At 49.2% G+C, this 19,852-nt stretch overlaps 2 protein-coding genes across 4 annotated transcripts in view; one reads left to right on the top strand and one right to left on the bottom strand.

Moving 5' to 3' along the window:
* Positions 1–3,038, top strand: part of NRDE2 (NRDE-2, necessary for RNA interference, domain containing) — a 37,881-nt gene extending 34,843 nt beyond the window's left edge. Inside the window, exons 12-15 of one of the 3 annotated variants that reach the window (XR_013813436.1) lie at positions 128–266; positions 2,366–2,437; positions 2,693–2,764; positions 2,905–3,030. Coding sequence is in view for 1 of the 3 variants with exons in the window: in XM_079769185.1 (XP_079625311.1) it covers positions 128–266; positions 2,366–2,437; positions 2,905–3,030 (337 nt within the window). In the remaining 2 variants the exon portion in view is untranslated. Of the gene's footprint in view, positions 1–127; positions 267–2,365; positions 2,438–2,692; positions 2,765–2,904 lie in introns of those variants that run through there. The other 2 variants (XM_079769185.1, XR_013813437.1) reach the window with 2 other exon arrangements.
* A 1,664-nt stretch (positions 3,039–4,702) lies between these two features.
* Positions 4,703–17,059, bottom strand: PSMC1 (proteasome 26S subunit, ATPase 1). Its single transcript, XM_079769197.1, has 11 exons — positions 17,009–17,059; positions 13,484–13,537; positions 12,791–12,887; positions 11,119–11,243; positions 10,187–10,372; positions 9,899–10,027; positions 8,983–9,079; positions 7,157–7,346; positions 6,551–6,702; positions 5,802–5,956; positions 4,703–4,849 (listed from the first exon to the last, which is right to left on the bottom strand). The coding sequence occupies exons 1-11, from the start codon at positions 17,009–17,011 to the stop codon at positions 4,715–4,717; spliced, it is 1,323 nt and encodes a 440-aa protein (XP_079625323.1). The 5' UTR covers positions 17,012–17,059; the 3' UTR covers positions 4,703–4,714.
* Between the last annotated feature and the right edge of the window lie 2,793 nt (positions 17,060–19,852).

Below are 19,852 nucleotides of genomic sequence, written 5' to 3'. Positions count from 1 at the left end.
AGCCCTGCCTCTGACAGCTGTGGTCCAGTTGCTGCTGACGTTCGTTGTCACGAACACATGCACCTCTGCCTCTTGTGATGTCAGTGTGAGAACTTGTCCCGGGGCTTCACGAGCCTTTGTCTTGCAGGGTAGATGGCAGAGAGATCTACGCCACAATTCCTGAGACCGGCTTGACGCACCGGATCAGAGCCCTGTTTGAAAACGCGATCCGGAGTGAGCACGGCAGCCAGTGCCCCTTACTGTGGAGGATGTACTTGAGTTTTTTGGTAAGAAAATACTTGGAGTTTTTGGTTTTTTATGCGGAAAGTGCAGGTGTCCAGGGGCCCTGTGCGGGAAAGCGGGGAGGCGCTGCCTTGTCCCTCGCCCCTGGGCGGGGATAATGTCAGGGCTCTCGGGGTTGCATGTAGCAGTTTTACTTGGGGTGTTTGGTGGAATGACAGGAAGGAGGAGTTGCTGGGCGTTTTGGTGTGAGGCTTAGTCAGTATTTTGGGACTGTGTTGGTGGCCTCGGAGGCGTTTACGTGGAGACCATACCTGCAGCTCTGCCCCTTCGGTAGCTGTGACTTCAGTCCCGTGCCTGGTCCTGGTTAGAGCCCGAGACGTTCCCAGGTGCCCGAGGAGACACACTTTCCCGTCACAGCCCCGCGGGGTCACAGGGTGCATGGGCGTCACTCACTGGTTAGATTTCAGCCCTACTTGGGAACTGTACAAGGGGCGGGGTTTAGGATGAGGGAATTTAGAAGGTGGGCGCTGTAGTGAGAAGGAGCAGTTACATCCAGGGCCGTCGTAGAATAGGAAATTCCGAACAGAGAAAACCAGTGGTCTCACAGGCTTTCCCCTGGCCGAGACCCTTCTGGACAGTCCAGCGGAAGTGTCTGGTGGCCGGTTGATAGTCGCAGAGAGAGGGTCTCCTTTGAGGCTGGCCCGCTCATGGAAGCACCTGGGCTTGCGGGTCCAGGACCTGAGTCTCACAGACACGGTGGGTGAGAACTTGCAGTAGTGCAATCTTCTTCCCAAAACGAGGGAAAGACATCTCAAGTTTGTCAGTATTTGTGGAGAGGACATTGAAGTACTTTGTGGAGCGAAGGAGGGACAGCTCACACTGGCTCCTGGGGTGCCATGCAGAGGTCTAGCCTCAGAGCGGCCGAGGCTCACGCCAGGGAGGGAAGCAGGAGTGTTCAGCCGGGAGGCTCTGTTGGGGGGACATGGGGAGGCTTGAACCTTTTAGCACAGATGCTGGGTACAGCCCAGAGTTACAGTCTTGGTGATGGTGGGCGTTAACCTGAAAAAATGGAAAAGGAAGTGAGCTGGCCGTGGTGGGCAGAGCTCCCGAGGCACAGATTGGAGTCTTTAGATGCCATTGCCAGGGTTTCCGGGGAGGTTGGTCAGCAGCCCTCACTGGAGCCATGCCGGATGCCAAGCACCAGCCACCTGGCAGAGACCTGGTGTCCCCAGAAGGTTCTGGGAATGAGTCTGGAGGAGGTGGGTGGGTGGGTGCAAAGTCCAGAAACAGACTTCAGCTCCGTGAGCTTGGCTTGTGCCCACTAACAGCTGCAGACACCTGGCAGCCTGGGGAGCTGCCCGGTGGGCTGAGTGCCTGGAGGAGCCGCCAAGCAACAGGTCCCTTCCTGGATCTGGGAGAGGCCCCGGGGGGGGGGGGGGGGATTGTGTGCCACCTGCAGCTCCGGCTCCCACAGTGGGCATGGAGGGCGTCTGAATTGAGACTAAGGGTGTTATATTGGAGAGACCTGCCGAATGCCAGGCGTCCTCAAACTACAGCCCGCGGGCCACATGCGGGTGTTTTTGCCGTTTTGTTTTTTTACTTCAAAATAAGATATGTGCAGTGTGCATAGGAATTTGTTCATAGTTTTTTTTAAACTATAGTCCGGCCCTCCAACGGTCTGAGGGACAGTGAACTGGCCCCGTTTAAAAAGTTTGAGGACCCCTGGCACCCTCTCGGACTGAAATGCCTGCCTGAAGTTTACGTTCAGTGTTACCCATTCAGCAGTCCTGGCTCTCTTTTCTCGGAGATAGTTTCCAGAAAATGGCACATGTTAAAGCAGAGGTCTTCTCTGTGTAAAGCCATCAGCCTCACCACACACACAGGGCCTCGGGGTCCCAGGCAGTGTTAGGAGTGAAAGGCTGCGGGCCACAGGAGATGAAGGCCAGCCAGAAGTGTGATCGGTCAGCACTCTGGGCCTGTTGCTGGAGGAATGGACCCACACAGCAGAGGCCCCGATAGCTAGCGTCCCCTGGTACGCGGACACCCAGTAGCCGCTGTGCGGATGTCTCCACGGCTGGCTGCAGCTGAGGACACAGCGTGGGTCTTCAATTCATCATTTTTGTGTCCCCTCCTCCCCCCGCAGGTTTCGTTAGGAAATAAGGACAGAAGCAAAGGTGTGTTCTACAAAGCACTTCAGAGTTGTCCTTGGGCAAAGGTAAGTTCTAAAGGCCACGGTACCTCCTGACCCCCGAGGACCTTCCTGCCCAGTCAGTCCCCTTGTCCGCCTGCCTGTCCCTGTCAGGGAGACGGGGCCCATCCAGGCCCCTCTGGGGGAACTGCCCAGTGCAGCCTGAGCCGGTGGGCACGTTTCCTGTCTGCATGGAGCTGGGGTTCAGGGGTGTGGCTGTGGGTTTCCCGGCGTCTGCCCAGAGGCTGCAGGCGTTGGGATCTATGGCCGTCTGCCCTGCAGAGTCCAGTCAGACACTGAGAAACCTGCCTGCCAACTGGTCCCACCTGGAGTTGCCTCTTTCACTGCCCTGAGGTCAGTGTCCTCCGGACGTGTGCCGAGGTGCTGCCGAGGAGGCAGGACAGCGAGGGGCTTGTGGGCTGTGGAGGGGCCGGGGGGCAGGCCTGCTGGGACAGGGAGTGGCTGGTGACCAGGGCGGTGGCTCTCCGCCCTAGGCGTTGTACATGGACGCCGTGGAGTACTTCCCCGATGAGATGCAGGAGATCCTGGACCTGATGACCGAGAAGGAGCTCCGAGTGCGCCTGCCCCTGGAGGAGCTGGAGCTGTTGCTGGAGGACTAGAGACCTGGGGATGGGCCACGCCTCAGGGCCTGTCCCTGCCCTGGGGAGCCAGGGGGAGCACGAGGTGGGATCAGGTGTGCGAGCATGCGTGCCAGCAAACCCTTTTAAAGTTTTCTAGAGAATTTGTGTCTGGTTATCAGTCTCTCATCTCTTGGACATTTTTTTGGCTGTGCCAATGACACAGAAGCCCTCGTTTTGCATATTATATATGTGACTCTTGTGTTTACATGTACATAGACAAGGACAGGGCCGTGGTAACCAAACCGACTGTGGTTGGTGTGTGCGAGTTGTTCCGCTCCTCCTCTGCCTAGCCAGCGCCACGGGTGAATGACCTCCCAGTTGGCACCCATGATGGTCCTTGCCAAGTCTTTTGGGTTTCGCAGTCGTGATTAGAAAGGTCTGGTTACTCAACACCAGCACCTCCTCCCCCTGGACTGGTTAGTAGAGCAGATTTTGCCCTATCTTCAGATCAGGGCAGTAGGGAGTCATTAAAACTTGGGAGTTCCAGCCTGTATCAGGTGTATTTAGAAAGTCTGTTATTTCCTCAGCCTTCTTGATGATGCCTCCAGCATGGACCAGCCTGTTAGAGATGTGGGCCCAGGCCCACCCCAGCTCTGCTGAGTCAGCATCTGCTCAGACAGGACCCCCGGGGACTCATGTGCAGTGGGGCAAGCACTGCCCGGGGAGACAGTCCTGCTGAGGGGAGCCGGGCTGCACCATCTGCCAGCTCCTTCCACCAGACCCACCCCTGCCCGTGAGACGTGCGGAGGTACGCGTCCTGTGCACCAGCGCCGCCGAGGTGGGGGTGCTCTGTGAGGGCTGCCCAGCTGCTCTGGCTTTTTAAAGTCACAATCTCTAGAATCACGCAAGAAAAATTTCTGTGGCAACTCATCCAGGAAAGCCAGTATGTGGACTAGAACTTTGGCTACAAACAGATGGACATTAGGTTGGGAAAAGGGGAGGGCAGCATCTCAGAGCCCACGAGGATGTTGGCCAGCCAGGCGGACACTTGCTGCCCCACTTACTGGCTTTCAGACTGAACGGTTGCGAGGAAAAGAAGTGCAGGAATTACATGGAGAAATGGGGGGGAAGCTCTGACACTTTTAGATGCTCTTGAGGACGAGGTTTCTGAACCCAGGGACAAGGAAGGCAGGTCTGGTATGAGATTCTTCATCCTTGACCTTTGCAGACTTCCCTTATCAGCACCAATGCTTCTTTCCTGCCCCCCCCCCCCCCCCCCCCCCGTGCTGGAAACCCACAGCCACAGGAACACAGCCTTTGTTGCTGGAGCCTCAGCGATGCTGGCATGTGGCTATGGTCACGTCTTCCCCGCTGGCTGCTGTGGTGCAGCCACCACCCGCTCTGGGGTGTGACATGAGGGCACAGGTATTAAAGGCTGCACTGTGATCGCCCAGAACAGAAGCTTCCCTGACACCCAGTCCACCTGCTGAGCGGCGGGTGTGGCTGCTCCAGAAACAGGACGACATGCTTGAGAAAGAGCTCGCTTTATTGGGAATGGAGCTGCACGTCGGGCTCCTACACGTGGTGCTCAGACAGGTACACAGCGCACAGAATGGGTTGCTAATGAAGAGCAACTGGAACGGGCTCCTCTGGGCAACTTCCCACCACCTCCCTCCCCGGGGTCGGCACTCCTGACCGCTTCCTTGAAGGCAACTGAGGTTCCCTAGAGATAGAGCCCCTCAGGGGTGCCTTCTTGTTTTTTATACAGAACATTTTCTTTCGATTTTTTGAAGTCTTCATTTGTTACTTTCATTCTGCGTTCTCTCAAGGCCATGAGACCAGCTTCTGTACAGATTGCCTGAAAGAAAGAACGGTATGTTGGGAAAGTGAAATACTTTTTATTTTTTATTCTAACAATTCAGAGAGCTATTTTGAAGTAAGGTGGAAGACACTTGTTTTAAACACAAATTACTCAAGTTTATTTGGGAAAAGATTAGCTTCTTTAAAATGCGTTAAGCATTGTAATTGTTTTCTCAAAGGATCTGAGGAGGCTCAGACTGCAGTAACTAAGGACGAGGACTGGCCTGGAAGTAAGGTTCCGGGTCTAGTACTGGCTCAGTGCTAACCAGCTGCGTGGCCTGGCAGGTCAGTAAGTTCTCACAGCCCCACTTTAAAGGGAGTAATATTTCTAAGTAATAGATGATATACACAGAGATTTAGAGGCGACAGACAGCGTATGACCATTTCATTTACCGATAGGCATGAGAGAACATTTAGTAGAGTGAATACTATGTATATTTAGTTTTTTAAGAATTACCTGTTACAAAACAAGGTATAAACAATGAAATGATATAAGTAATCCTAGCAATGAAGTTCCTATTTGGTTATGGTTCAGCAGAAAAAATGTGTGCATAGAAAGATAAAACAAACTGGTAAAATGGCAACATTTGGTAAATCGAAGTAATGGGTGTTTACTATTGTTGCAACTGTTATGAAGGCTTAAAATATCTCAAAGTAAAAAAGTTGGTTCAAAATCAAATTTCTGTTTTAAGAGAGATTTTACTTTCCAACTGAGACACTAATGTCTATAGATCCAAGGATACACAGAGCAGGCAGCAGCATGAAAAGGCCAGGTCTGCCATCCCACCCCTCCCTAAATCTGACAGAAACCGGATCTTCCCATAAAAAGCAGGATGTAGCATATTCAATGCTGCCAGGCCTTGTTCTAAATTCTGGTCACCTGGGAAGAACCATCCTAGCTCATAAACGGATGTGGTAAAACCAAGAGTTCCAGCCAGCGCAGTTCTCACCTTGATGTCAGCACCAGAGAGGTCATCCTTAGCCATGATCAAGTCGTCCAGTGTCACGTCATCAGCCAGCGTCATTCTGCTTGTGTGGATCTGAAAGATGCGCTTCTTGGTCTTTTCATCAGGCAGGGGGAACTCGATCTTCCTGTCGATGCGGCCTGTAAGTACAGAGGCTTCAGGGGCAGCTCTGTAGCCCGGCTGAGCCGCGCCTGTCTCCTGTGCAGTTTCAGTGTCCTCTGGAAGGAGGACATGGTCATACACTGTCTGTTGCCTCTAAATTTCCGTGTATAAGTCTTAAAAAGTGAACACTCAGCATTCTAGTCTGTTTCTATGTTTGAATTCACTTATTTTCTCTGCTACCTCCAGCAGCAAATCAAAGGAATGGTTTCTGAATGGCACATATAGTGCAAAAGGACAGATCAGTCCAGTTAAAAAAGTTACGAAGAGAATAAACAAATTAGCTACCACTGCTTTTACTGCTAAATGAATGTAAAAACTGAACCAAAATTATTATATGAATTACTTCATTTCTTTAGGAAAAAAGTCCCTGAGGCTTAAAAGGGAATAAAGAGCCACGCTGCACAGACTGTATCATGTTCTTATCTATAACCTCAAGGTTATTCAAATTTCAGTGCAATGTTGCCTTTCCATGTATCATTTTATAATCTCATTAGCTCCCCAAACTACGCTTAAGAAACACAAATACACATAAAGACAGCTATTCTCCATAATGAAGCCAAAGCAAATGTGACCTGGTCTGATTAGTGCCGGATCCAGAGTTTCTATTCGGTTTGTGGCCATGATGACTTTTACGTCTCCCCTTGAATCAAATCCATCCAACTGGTTCAACAGTTCCAACATTGTTCGCTGAATTTCTCTCTCACCACCGGAGTTTGAGTCATATCTTTGGAAAAGAAGGAGAAGGAATGAAGACCCAACTGATCTCCTGCTAACGGGAAATTACAGCAAAACACCTCAACACTCTTGTCTCAACCCAACAGCCAGTGTACATATCTCATTATTTTCTTTGTAGCAGTTTTCATTGCCAAAGTTTTATCTCCCAAGTTTGGTGTCCCCCAACCTGCTGAGTGCTCCTTGAAGCCAGAGACTTGTATTCATGGCTGTGTCCCCAGAGTCTAGATGGAGCCTCGCTCAGAGCAGATGCTCCGGATGTGGTTACTGACTGACCAATCTTCAGGTTCACAACCAGAGAGCAGAGCCTACAGCATCAGGGAAAGCCAGAGTAGGAACTGTGGCAAACACTGCAAGGCCACACAGGGAGTGCCCAATGATCACTCAGAGAAGAGCTACATGGTTTTTCCCTCTGAAGTTTACAAAATAGGTAAAAGAAAGTCTACCTTTTTGTCCCAATGGCATCAATTTCATCAATAAACACGATGGATGGTGCATGTTCTTCAGCAACTCGAAACAATTCCCGAACGAGCTTGGGCCCATCACCTAGGTACTTCTGAATAAGTTCAGAGCCAACCACTCTCAAGAAAGTGGCTGAGGTTTGGTTTGCTACTGCTTTAGCCAATAAGGTTTTACCTATTTTATATTGAAAAAGATAAAGGGAAAAAAATCCTCAGAAACTCTGTCATTACCAACTTAAGTGGATATTAAATATGGACAGATTCCTATGATGAAAGGCATGCCACCCTCTTGGGTACGTGGTTTTAAGTCAATCAACCTTCTTCCTTTGTAATTTACATAGCAATGAAATGCTAAGTCCTGGACTGCACAACTTACACAAGTCATATATATACTACATGCCTGGTGCACGAAATTCTTGCACAGGTAGGGTCCCTAGGCCTGGCTGGCGATCAGGACCGATTGGGGCCTTCTGGCTGCTGGCTGGGGCTTTCCTTTGTTTTGCACTGCCCCCTGGTGGTCAGCACACGTCATAGCGAGTGATCAAACTCCCGAGGGGACACTTTGCATATTAGCCTTTTATATATACAGACTAGAGCAGTGGTTGGCAAACTCATTAGTCAATAGAGCCAAATATCAACAGTATAAGGATTGAAATTTCTTTTGAGAGCCAAATTTTTTAAACAAACTTCTAACGCCACTTCTTCAAAGTAGACTCGCTCAGGCCGTGATATTTTGTGGAAGAGCCACACTCAAGGGGCCAAAGAGCTGCATGTGGCTCGTGAGCCGCAGTTTGCTGACCACGGGACTAGAGGCCTAGTGTACAAACCGTGCACTGGTGGGTCCCTTGGCCTGGCCTGCTGGGATCGGGCTGAAACCAGATCTCCGACATACCCTGAGGGGTCCTGGATTGTGAGAGGGCACAGGCCAGGCCGAGGGAACCCACCAGTGCACGATCGGGCCGGGGAGGGCTCCAGGGCAGGTCCGGCCCACCTCGCCCCGTCCCAATTGGCCGGACCCCAGTAGCAAGCTAACCTACTGGTCAGAACGTCTGCCCCCTGGTGGTCAGTGTGCATCATGCACACTGCAGTTGGACACAGCATATTAGGCTTTTATTATATAGGATTTTTTTTTACCTTCATGCATTTAGTCATCCCAATATGAATATTTAGTGCCAGTGGAGCAGGAGAATGAACCTAATCTGAACAGCACAGGGTAGGTTTTAAATCATGACTCTCCGCCACGGCTCAGGTGCATGACCATACTCCAGACAACACAATGGAATCTTCAGGGAGGGGCCCGGACAACCAGTGTTTTGAAAGCTCCCAAGGTGATTCCAATGCACAGCCAAGGTGAAGCACCGTTTTGTTTACCTTTCCTTACAACCTAGCTTCAAAAGACTCACGTTACTTTTATAAATATTTGAAGGCATTACATTTTATAGCATCTACATCTAGTGTGTTTGAGTGTAGGAGTTTTTGGGAACTGTAAATACATCACACTGAGCAGGTATTTTTGGAAGGAGTGCCTACTGGTTTATTGTTGCAGTTCCTACAATTTTTTCTTTTTTAACACACTGACTCTGTGCAGACTATAATTTCAAGTCCTCCGTTTCTTAGTGCATCTATTATACAGATAAATACACTTTCTTATGTAACAGGTGTTTTTCCATAGAAGCTGCTTATCCCAAAATTCCAAAATATTGCTTAGAACACCCTGCTTTAAACTAAGGACTATGGCATCCCCACTCAACAAACGCTGCTGCTCAAGTTGAGCTGAGTGCCTGGAAGTGTCAAACCCACAGCACACATACCTGTGCCAGGTGGCCCATAGAGAATGACCCCCTTAGGGGGCTTTATACCCATCTCTTCGTAATACTCAGGATGAGTGAGAGGAAGTTCCACAGATTCCTATAGGAAACAAATACTACGTAAAAGTGAAAAGCTTTCTTACTGAAATCACCACGATATTCATGAACTGGCATCACGAGCATGTCTCACTTTCAACAAAAAATAAGCTAAAATTTCAATTACTCTTGTTGGAGACACGTGCTTGACGTCACTAGTAGCAAGGACACACTGAAGACACCTGTCCTACTGGAGCTCCCAGCACCCATCCCCTCTCTTCCTAATGGCACCCGATTTCCCCTTCACTTCTTTGTAGAAGTCAGCCTTGAATAACATCTAAAACTTCCTCAGCAAATGAAACTTAAAATTCACAGATAGCAACGGGCAAGGCTTTCTGATTGCTGTTACCAGCTGTCGAGAGGTCACCAGTGAGATCTGTGACAGCTCTGAGGGACTCCTCCACAGATGAAAGAATCTGCAAAGGACTGGCCCACAGCCATCCCGGATGGTCTCTTCCCCCAACCCCACGACCAGGGCAGGGAATATGTTCCAGACCCCACCACTGTGTAAGTGTGTGCCACTCACCCTACCCCACACATCACTGGCTGAAGTCAACACAATGGGACCATTATATACTCACACAGAGAATCATTAAACATTACATGTAAAAAGTATTAAGCTGCAGCTGCTGCAAGAACTATCACAGAATTAGTTACTTCTATTACCTAACTCAGTATTCACAAGTACAAAACACCACAGCTGGTAAGCTCTGAGTCAGTTATTGGTCTGATCAATAAAGAAAACAAAACATGCAAAACAACTCCAAGTATCCTAAACGAGAAACCAGAAGTCTAAAGACGCAGCGCTGGCTCCTAGCCATACCTTAATTTCCTGGATTTGGTTGTCCAACCCCCCGATGTCGGCATAGGTCTCCTGTGGGGCCTTTTCCACCTTCATCACCGTGACCAAGGGGTCCGTGTCATCCATCAGCACCCCTATCACAGCATGCACCTAACGGAACAGTACGCTTCAATACAGGATGTGAGGCTCATACGTTCATTACAACCAAGCAATGCTGATCACAGAATTTGATTGTGGAAGACATACTTACATGGGATGGGTGGGCAGATCTAAGAGGAAGGAGAAAGCTTTCTCTGAGACTCAACTCACCTTGTGGTTGAGCAGGACGGAGCAGCCTGGTTCCAGCAGGTCCTTGTCCACAAAGGAAAGAATGCTGACGTAGTGTTCTGAGCCCACAGATGTAGACACGATGGCGTGATTATCATCAATGATCTCTTCCAAGGTCCCCACTGACATTGGGGTCCCCCTCAGGTCATCCACCTTTGACCTTTCCTCCTATGGAAGAGTATGCCAAGAAGGAAAAGTAGATTAGGCCTAAAAAGCAGATTTATTTACTAGAGGCCCAGTGCACGGATTCATGCCCTCTCGCAATATGGGACCCCTCGGGGGATGTCGGAGAGCTGGTTTTGGCCTGATCCCCACAGGCCAGGCCCAGGGACCCCACCAGTACACGAATCTGTGTACCAGGCTGGTTTTGGCCCGATCCCCATAGGCCAGGCTGAGGGACCCTCCTCCCTCCTCTCTGGGTCCAGGGTGCGGATAAAGCAGATTGGGGGCTGACACTGTCCCAGCAGCAACCTAACCCATGGCCGATTCCACGAGGAATCAGGCTCCCTCCTCTACTGCTCGGAGTGTCTGCCCCCTGATGGTTATTATGCATCATAGCTACCAGTTGGACGGTCATTTAGGCTTTTATATATAGAGATTACTTTCTTAATCCTCACTCAAGGATATTTTTCCCATTGATTGGGTGGTGGGGAGGGCGGAGGCAGGGAGGATGGAGAAACATGAATATGAGAGTCACATCGATTGGTACAGGCCCTTAACTACGAGCCAACAGTCTAACCACTGAACCACACCAGCCAGGGTGCAGTTGGTGCTTTTAAAAGGCAGCTAATAATGAATCATCATAAAAGCCTAAAAGATTCAACTACTTGAATTTCATTTATCCACGGACAGTTTTAGGGTTTAAATAGAATTTAATTTGTAAAAATGAAAGCTACAGTAATTTCTCAATTTACCTCTTGCTTTTCTTCTAAAGGCTTCATTTGTTCCTGATTTCTAATGAATTCTTCCTCCATGAGAAGATAGTCTTTAATTCTTTCTAACTTCAATAATTTTAACCGGCACTGAGTGTGAGGTGTCACTGTAATTAAAAAAATAAAGTTTTATTATACTTGAAGCTTGAAGTTAGCAATTGTTTACTCTTTAAAATTGTTGGCACTATTACAGATGTCCTCATTCCCCACCTTTGCCCACCTCCACCCAGCCTTCCCCCCTCAGTTTATTGAGAGAGAGAGAAAAAAAGACTAAGTTTACTTTAGTTGGACAGACTCTGAAAAGTTAAGTTTGATGACCCTAATTAAGCAGGTGCCTAAATGCAAAGGGGACAGGGATTTTGGCAGTTATAGGCAAGCCGGTAAAAATGGGGATGAGGACTGTGACCAACAAGCTAATACATAATGAAATCACTAAGTGAACTGTGTGTGTATATAAGAAAGTCACAGATGCAGAAGGTAAGTTTGCTTTGGCTTATTGTTTCTCACAGTGCTAACGGGTGCACATGCTGTGCAGTCCGTCCACCGTGTTGCACACTAATGTGACACACCCTCCCGTTACAGGGTTGTGAAATACTAGTGATATTAACATGCGCTAAACATTTTTTCCCCACACTCTTTTGTGCTGTTTCTCTTGGCTTCGCTAATTCTTAATATTTATATAAACAAACCTTTTATTTTGTGGTGTCGGGTTTCCTGACTTCTTCAAAAGGTCTCTCCTCCCCTAAGGTTAATTAATTTATTCCTGGAATTTTCATTTATTTACTTATTTTCATATGTATATCTATAATCCATCTGGCAAAAATCTATTTTTCTCAATAGCCAATAAATAACCCAGCATCTTTCCATAGAACTAAAATGTCACTTTCACCGTATATTAATTATCCATGTAACCTGACTTTCTATGCTTTTCTGGTGACCTGATGATCTATTCTTTATCAATACCATATTGATTCATTACAGCAGACTGATGGCACATTTTTTACTGTCTGACTCCTTTCTTAACCAAGCAATATTTTAAAAATTTTTTCATCTAAGCAGGAAGGGACTGGTTTAGATAGAGGCAGGGGAGGTATTGAGCTCAGGCCTAACGGGGTGAAGCAGGCAGCCAGAGGAAGGCCTGGGGAAGAACATTCTGAAGCAGAGGGCAAGGCCTTGGCGTGTAAAAGAGCCAAAGAGCACAAGGCTCCATGAATCACCAGCAAAGGGAGTGATGGGGCTAAGAATGGACACATGGGCTGGGCCGCCTGGTTTGAGTTTTTTTCTATGTTGTATAGGAAGCCATGGAAAACTTCTATGTTCAGGCACCATAGGATGTGAATTCTAACACAGGGCATTCCTTTGCTTCATAAAGTAAATGTGTTTCTCAGTTACTCAAGCTCAGCCTGAGCTTTCTACTCTAAAGCTACTTTTAATAGATTAGAGGAACTGGTTAAAGATTCCTAAAGTGAGATAGTCATATAACTGTTAAACCCAAAATATAGCTTTTATTCCAACCTAGAGGCATGCCGCACACAAGAGTTAGAATACAGTCCCAGAGCTGGAGCTTCAACCACGCCCGTTTCCTGTCTAAGCTACATGCACAGTCCATTCCCCTAGGGATGGGAAAGACAGCAAGGAAGAACCAGGTCATTACCCAGTGGCAGTTTGCTGGCAGCATCTGGTCCCTTTGTCTTCTTCTTCTTTTTCCCCACTCTAGTTGGTACGGGAGGTTCATATTTCTTCTTCTTGTCCTTGAGTTTTCAGAACAGCAGGGGGAAAAGAATCACACAAATCATATTAAAACACAAACATTTTTGTAGGATCATTGTCTATTTCCAGGTGATATAATTGTCCTTATCTTTTAGGATACTACTAAAAACTGTTCTTTAAAATAACACACTAGGTTTTATATTTCTGCAGTTTTAATATGTGAATGTAATTGGTCTTTCTTTTTATAACACACAATGATAGATTATTCAGTAAGGAATAGAGGTTAGAATTCAGAGTTATATTCCAAAAGTTTGAGTTGATATAACTTGAGACAATTCTTCACATCTCAGGAAATTAAACACTAAAATTAGAAGCAATTTATTTTAACACTCCTCTAATGTGCAAGTTACTTTTACACATTTAAAAGTCATTAATTCATAAATACATATGTGACAGGTTGATAACCTTTCCGAAATCATGTAAAGGGTCCAGTATCTGTAGGCCAGGCTGGGTTAAATAACTACAAGATTATTTATTTTGCGTTTTAAGATTCATGAATCCCCAAAGAACGCAGCTAAGACCTATGACAGTTTCCACTAGTTGTTCACATCACGAACATATCTGGCTGCATATTTACCTTGTCATCCTTCTTGCCACCTCCAGGACCATGACCACCACTCTGACTTTGACCCTGGGGGTGAGGGGTGGGAAGAGGTACAAATTCAGAATATGATCATTTCAAAAGAACACCCTTCTTTTTTTCCTGGAGTTCTAAGACACTGGCAGCATTTCCCGCCGCATTTTAACATTTCTGAACTCGAGATGCACTTGCAGTCAATGAGCACATTTGTCAGGGCACAATTTATTTTCCCGAAAAGCTGTTAGCACAGTGGTACACCTTGTAACTGATTGCATAAATCAAGGACAATTCCATCAACAGACAGACATAATTAATGTATCATAATGAGGCTAAGATTCTAGACACACACCCTTCTTGAGGAGAAGGTATAGAGTTTGGTACAGTATTCTTTAATATAGAACTACCACCAAGAGTGTATTTTGTGAAATTAGGCCATGAAAACGAAATCATTTTTCCTTTTCAACAATGACTAGAAGCCCGTTGCACGAAGATTCATGCAATAGGCCTTCCTTCCTCTGGCTGCTGGCACCGGTTTTCCTCCGGCACCTGGGACCCAGGCCTTCTGTCTTTGCTCCAGCCAGAGCACCGCTCCTGTAGTTCCCCCCGCCCCCTCCCTCCCCCTCATAGCAAGCGTCCCGTCCCACCTGGCCGTTCTGAGCCTGCATGCATGCTGCCCAGAGGCCCTGAGCAGCTGGGGGGTGGGGGGGTGGGGAGGCGGGGCTGCCGCCATCTTTGTTGGGTTAATTTGCATGCTCACTCCTGAATGGCTGGTGGGTGTCGTGAAGTGACGGTCAATTTGCATATTTCTCTTTTATTAGTGTAGATGTATTAATAATTTACTCCTTACTAAGATAACACCAGATCCAAAAAAAAAAAAACACAACCCACCAGATCCAGGAGGCTTCCTTTTAACAGCAGCTTACACACCTACCATCCCTAAAGCCTGAAAAGCTGAAGCACCTTAAGGTATCAAGAACTTAAGTGTATTAATAATAAGCTTCAGCGGGATTTCTGATTTTAAAAGATCCTTCAGTTACAGGACAATGCATAACACAGAGCAATGTCTCGGAAAAGACTGCATTTTAAACAAGTAATAGTGAACTTACTTAACTCCCCCCCCCCCCCGCCCCCACTCTCAATCCCCTCAAATCACTTCTACATCGGAACCTCTAAAGACACTGCCAAACAAAACTACCGTATCATGGGTTACCCAAAGGAATTAAGGTCAAATATATATCCCATGTGCAGCCTTTTTAAAACTCCATGTTTTATTCCGAAGAAGGTAACTAAGGGCTCTGAGAAATTTTGGGAAACAGCTATACCGCAACAGGCTGCCCAAATGATAGGTCTTTAACAATCACTTATAATAAGGAAATCTGCTGTTGGCTGGGGCAGCTCGTGTGTGGGGTGCTTACTATGTGCCGGTCTGTACAGACATTTTCCTTCACTATCTCATTAATTCCACACAATCCTTCAAGGCAGGGTTCATTATTCCCCCTTTCTAGATGAGGAACTACGACAAGCCTAAGAACATGGAATTAGATGCATCCAGGCTTGAATTCCGACTCCATCACCAATAGGCTAGTGACCTCAGGTAAGTCAGGTCACCTACCAGAGCCTTGGGATCCTTAACGGGAAAGCCTGGATGACTCTAGCTCCTAACTGTTGCTGAAAATGAAGTAACATAATAAACCACTGAGTATTTACTCAGGAACTACTCACCAATACAGTATTGGTGAGTCAGAAATGCCAGGGTCAGCATTTTAATTGTTGGTCTGGTCACAAATCCGGACACTGAACTCCACCTGCTCCAGCTCACTCTCTCTTGTCTGTCCCTTATCTCTGTTTCTGTCCAGGCCACTGTGTCTTATTTGGACTCAGCCTCTCCACTGAGATTCCCGCCTCCAGTTCCTCCCCTCCCCTCCCCTATCCAGCTACAACCTTCGAAAACCATCAGCTGATCCTTTCATTCTTAAACGCCTGCAGCTGCTCCCTAGCATTTGCAGTGTAACATCCAACTCTTCAGCTGAGCATGCCGGACCCTTGACAACGTGGCTGCAGGTTCCTCTACTTTTCAGATAAACTTTCCAGGTTCATCCACCTTCCTCATGACCCTGCCCGTCCTGCCCCACCGGAGGACACTTTCCTGAACAGATCCCACACTTCATGTCGGGGGCATTTTACATGCGTCTCAGTCTCAGTTAACAGACATACTATATGCCAAACCATGCGCTAAACGGCCTCAGGGTATCACCTCAATTCTCACAGACACCATGAGCTTGTACTACCATTCCCTCGAATTTACACACAAAACAACCGAGGCCCAGAGAAGTAACGCGTATTGCGACAAAGTGTGTCAGAGTCGTAGCCGGGAACCACACGCAGGTCCCCAGTCTCTGTGTGTCTCCACCACATGGACAACTAGTCCAGCACAGAAGGGGCTCAAGGAAAGACTGGCAGGGTTTGTGCTCTAGCACAGCCCCTAACGGTGTCTGTTTCCTCCTTGGTAAAGTCAGGATAAGAACTGCCTCAAGGGACGGTTGCGAGGAACAGGAGAAAATGCTGGGAAAGTACCTGGCATACGCTTCGACAGCACCCCAAGTCCCAGAAGACCTGCAAGGCTCTGTGGGCCGCCTTCGTGCTGTTCACGACGCAGGCTGCACCGTCCCGCCGCAGGCCCTTTGCACTTGCTGCCCCTGCGCCTGGACCGCGCTTCCCTCTGTGCACAGGCTCCTCTCCCGCTTCATTTAGCGCTAAGCTCAAACCTCAGCTCCAGAGGTCCCTCCCACCCCAGGCCGCCCTGTAAAACAGCCATAGAACCATGGCCACTCCCTGAACCCTCTCTATCCTGCTCTCTGGCATCCCCTTACATCTTTCTTTCTCCAAGTTTGGCTGCCTTTCCTGGAACGTAAGCCCCACGAAGGCAGAGACGGTCAATCATGCTCAACCCCTACATCCCAAGTGCCTCGAAGAGAGCCTGCCTGCCCCGCGCCCCCAAAAGTGCAGGTGCTCAATAAATAGCAAAGCGAACTGTGTGTTTTGTTAAGAACGCACCCCGGGGCCTTTCCCTCCGACGTCCACCCGTCCTAAAACTGTCAGCCTTCAAGGCCGCCTTCAAATGCCCCGCTCGGAGCGGCCTCCCACGACCCCACTCTGCCCTGCTCGGCGGGACCGAAGCCCTCCCTTCCGCCGGGCGAACATCCCGCCACCTGGGCGGCTCAAAATCCCTCATCCCAGGTGCTTAAGGAGGCTCCCCGGCCGGTCAGCAGAGCCCCCAAGCCGGGCGACCGGACCCGCCCCGCAGTCCTACTGGTTCTCCCGGACCTGGGGGACCCTTCGCGCCGAGCCGCGGCCCCAGCTCCCCGAGCCAGGCCCGCAGGTCGGCACGGCCCGCGGCGCACCCGAGCACCGTCGCCCGGAGCCTCCGTCCCCCAAGGAGATCGGGCCGGCGGGCAGGGCAGCGGGTGGGCCGCTCGGACCCCGTCACACCGCGACCCCCGGCCAAAAGCCTTAGTCACTCACCATCTTGCCTCGGCTGCAGAAGCCGCCGCCGCCGGAAGTGCACTCGCACGGCTGGCGTCAGAAACGGAAGTAACCCGGGACGCTACGGCGGCCGGTAGGAGCCAAACCCCGCGGGATCCAGTCGCGCGCCAAGGCTTCGCGCGGGAGGGTTGGGGCAGCGGTATCTTATAACACGTGAACCTTATATTTTTCTTGGGAAAAAAAAAAAAGTCTAAATCGCAGTTTGTAGGCTGTCTCAACAACGGAAGAGAATGGCCTCGACTGTCAGAGAACGAAGATAATTGTGAGAATATAAATTATTTAAATCGTGCAAAAACCATAAGCGGGAAGAACTTTTCCTTATTGCTCCAAGAACTGGACTGGCATTCGGAACTGCGAGGTTGACGTATACTTTTGCATCAACATTTAAGTTATTATTTGGTCTCTGGCATTAACCCGCTCACCTGAGAATATTTTTTTGTCTCGTGAATAACCTAAATCTTTTTTTTTCCTCTCTGATGACTTGTGTCTTGCGATGACGCCAATAAAGGCCTCATCTTGCACCTCGCTGGTTAAGTTCGTCATTTAGCATTCCCACCAGGACCTCGGAAAGACGGCAAGCATCCCTTTGGCCGTCCGTGTGTCTCCTATGCTTGGAGATCAAGGAGGAATGAATGAATGAATGGTGGCCAGTTTTCCTGGTGGCTGACGGGCACGTGCAGTTCACGCACTCACCAGCAGAGGGAGCCACAGCCAAATACTGTGCAGTGGCCCTGTTAGAAGTTCCTGTGGAGCTGGTCCCTCCCTGCTCCTCGCTCCCAAATGGCTTTCACACTCCTTGCTCATCCACCTCTGGGTTACCCATCCTCTTTCTCACCGTGGCCCTTGAGCCCTTTGCCCAGGAAGCCTCTTTCCGGTTCAAAGCCTCAAGCATTGCTTCTGGAATCTACTTGCTGGCATCTCTGTGGCCACCTTTTGTCGCCTGCCCAGGCTGAACCTGGGGGGCCCACCCATGCAGAAGAGATACTGGCACTACCCAAGCCCCTCTTGGTGCTGGAACCAGACCACTCCATTGCCCCTGGATCCCTAGTCACCACTCCCCCCTCCTCATTTTTGCACCCCATCCGTCTCCTTGGGCACGTGATCCTCAAAGATAACGTAAAGCTAAAAACTTTGATTGCACTTACACTGCCAAGTCCCTACTAACTGCCTTCTTAGGCATGGGCTCAGATGACCAACACCAGTGCTTTGAGTTTATTGTTACCCTCACTTTGCAGATGAGAAATTAGGGCTCAGGGACATTAAGTGATCTGCTCAAGACCATACCGCTGATGGGCAGTTATGTCTTTTTACTCTGGTTCCTTACCTTTATTTTCATTGTCCTATTTGTCAAGAAAATCCAGAGTTCTGGCCGGTGGTCCTCAGTGGTTAGAGCATCGGCCCACGCACGGAAGGGTCATAGGTTTGATTCCTGGTCAAGGGCATGTACCTGGGTTTTGGTTCGCTCCCTTCCCTGGGTCGGGGTGTGAGCGGGAGGGAACTAGTTGATGTGTCTCACATCAATGTTCCTCTCCTTTCTCTCTCTCTCTCCCTCTCCCCCCTGCCCCCTCCTTCCACTCACTCTGAAAAACGAAGGAAACAATGTCCTCCGGTGACGATTAACAAAAAAGAAAACCCAGAGAGTTTTAGGACTGGGACGCACCCTAAAGTTCACTTTCTGCAACTTCCCATCCAGTCGGTCAATGACTCAGCCAGTCCCTGGGGACCCCACGCCCTCTCTTGTGGACATCTCTGCCTGGCTTCCTCCTCTTCACTTTCAGGTCTCTGCTCAAACACTGTGGGGACCCACTCAGAACCCTCGAGTTGGTGTGAAGGTTCTTTTAAGCTGAAAACATTTGAGATTCAACAGATGCAGAAAGATGCCTTCTTGGAGCTTCTCTTATCTGATTAACAGCAGCAACTTCTGGGAAGCGGGGCGGCTGTGAATTCCCTCGGTGGGCGTGCCCACTTCCAGGAGAGAGACTAACCGTGAACACACTGGAATTCCCTTCTGGGGGTTTATGGCTCACCCCTGTTTCCACAAACATCACAAACTTCCTTACCTTCCATTTGTCCTAAAACCCAGGTGTCTTTTCCTTAAACACCTATTTGTTCTTCCCTTAGGAGTCTTGTCTGGCCCTCCCTTCCCCCTGCTAAGGTAGGTGGGTAAACCTCTAACTGAACCCTTAGTGGACCTACCTGTTCCTCTGTCAGCTTAGCCCCCTCCCGGGCACGCCCACCCCACCTGCTCCAGGAAAAATCAGCTGCGCGCCCGGGCAGCCCTCCTGGAGGTAAGGGGAGGTGCAATTTGTTAAGAAGAGTGTTCACCAAACGTCAAAACGTGGCTTTCTCTGTCTCAGCAAAGCCTTCCGGACCAGCAGACTCCCCGGGGCCATGCAGCAGGCACCCAGCCCCCATGGCATCCCAGCAGCAGCGGCTGGAAGGCTTCCATTATCGATGAACTAATTTATGGGATCCAATTCGCAATATGAATAGCAAACATCATTACCCAGGTGTGTCAGCCCTACCCAGCCAGCACCAGCAGGGGGATTAGGAGCTGCTTTCAGACAGCTGAGCCGGTGGAGGTGGGCAAAGCCCGCCCAGCCAGAGGAACCCTCCTGGTCCCCTCTCCTTCCAGCCCAGGGCCCCGGGCTCCATGGCTGGGTGTGTGACCCCTGGATTTCAGGCTGTTGTCCTGGAGCACTTATTGAGCACCTACTGTATGCAGGGCACACTGGCTCAGGAATTATCGAACCTGGCTCTGACGTTTACAGGATGGCAAGCACTTTGGTCTCTCTGGACCTCATTTCCTCAACTCTAACGTGG

This window comes from Cnephaeus nilssonii (genome assembly GCF_951640355.1).
Source record: "Cnephaeus nilssonii genome assembly, chromosome: 4".
In the NCBI taxonomy this organism is placed as follows: Eukaryota; Metazoa; Chordata; class Mammalia; order Chiroptera; family Vespertilionidae; genus Cnephaeus; species Cnephaeus nilssonii.
The sequence above is the reverse complement of the archived record's forward strand: the minus strand, read 5'-3'. Positions and strand labels throughout refer to the sequence as shown.

Excerpts from the sequence above, each read along its gene's own strand:
- PSMC1 (XM_079769197.1), bottom strand. Across the intron at positions 10,028-10,186 it reads CCGTCCTGCTCAACCACAAG|GTGCATGCTGTGATAGGGGT; the intron begins GTGAGTTGAGTC and ends CTGTTCCGTTAG. Across the intron at positions 5,957-6,550 it reads TCCGGCACTAATCAGACCAG|GCCGCATCGACAGGAAGATC; the intron begins GTCACATTTGCT and ends CTGTACTTACAG.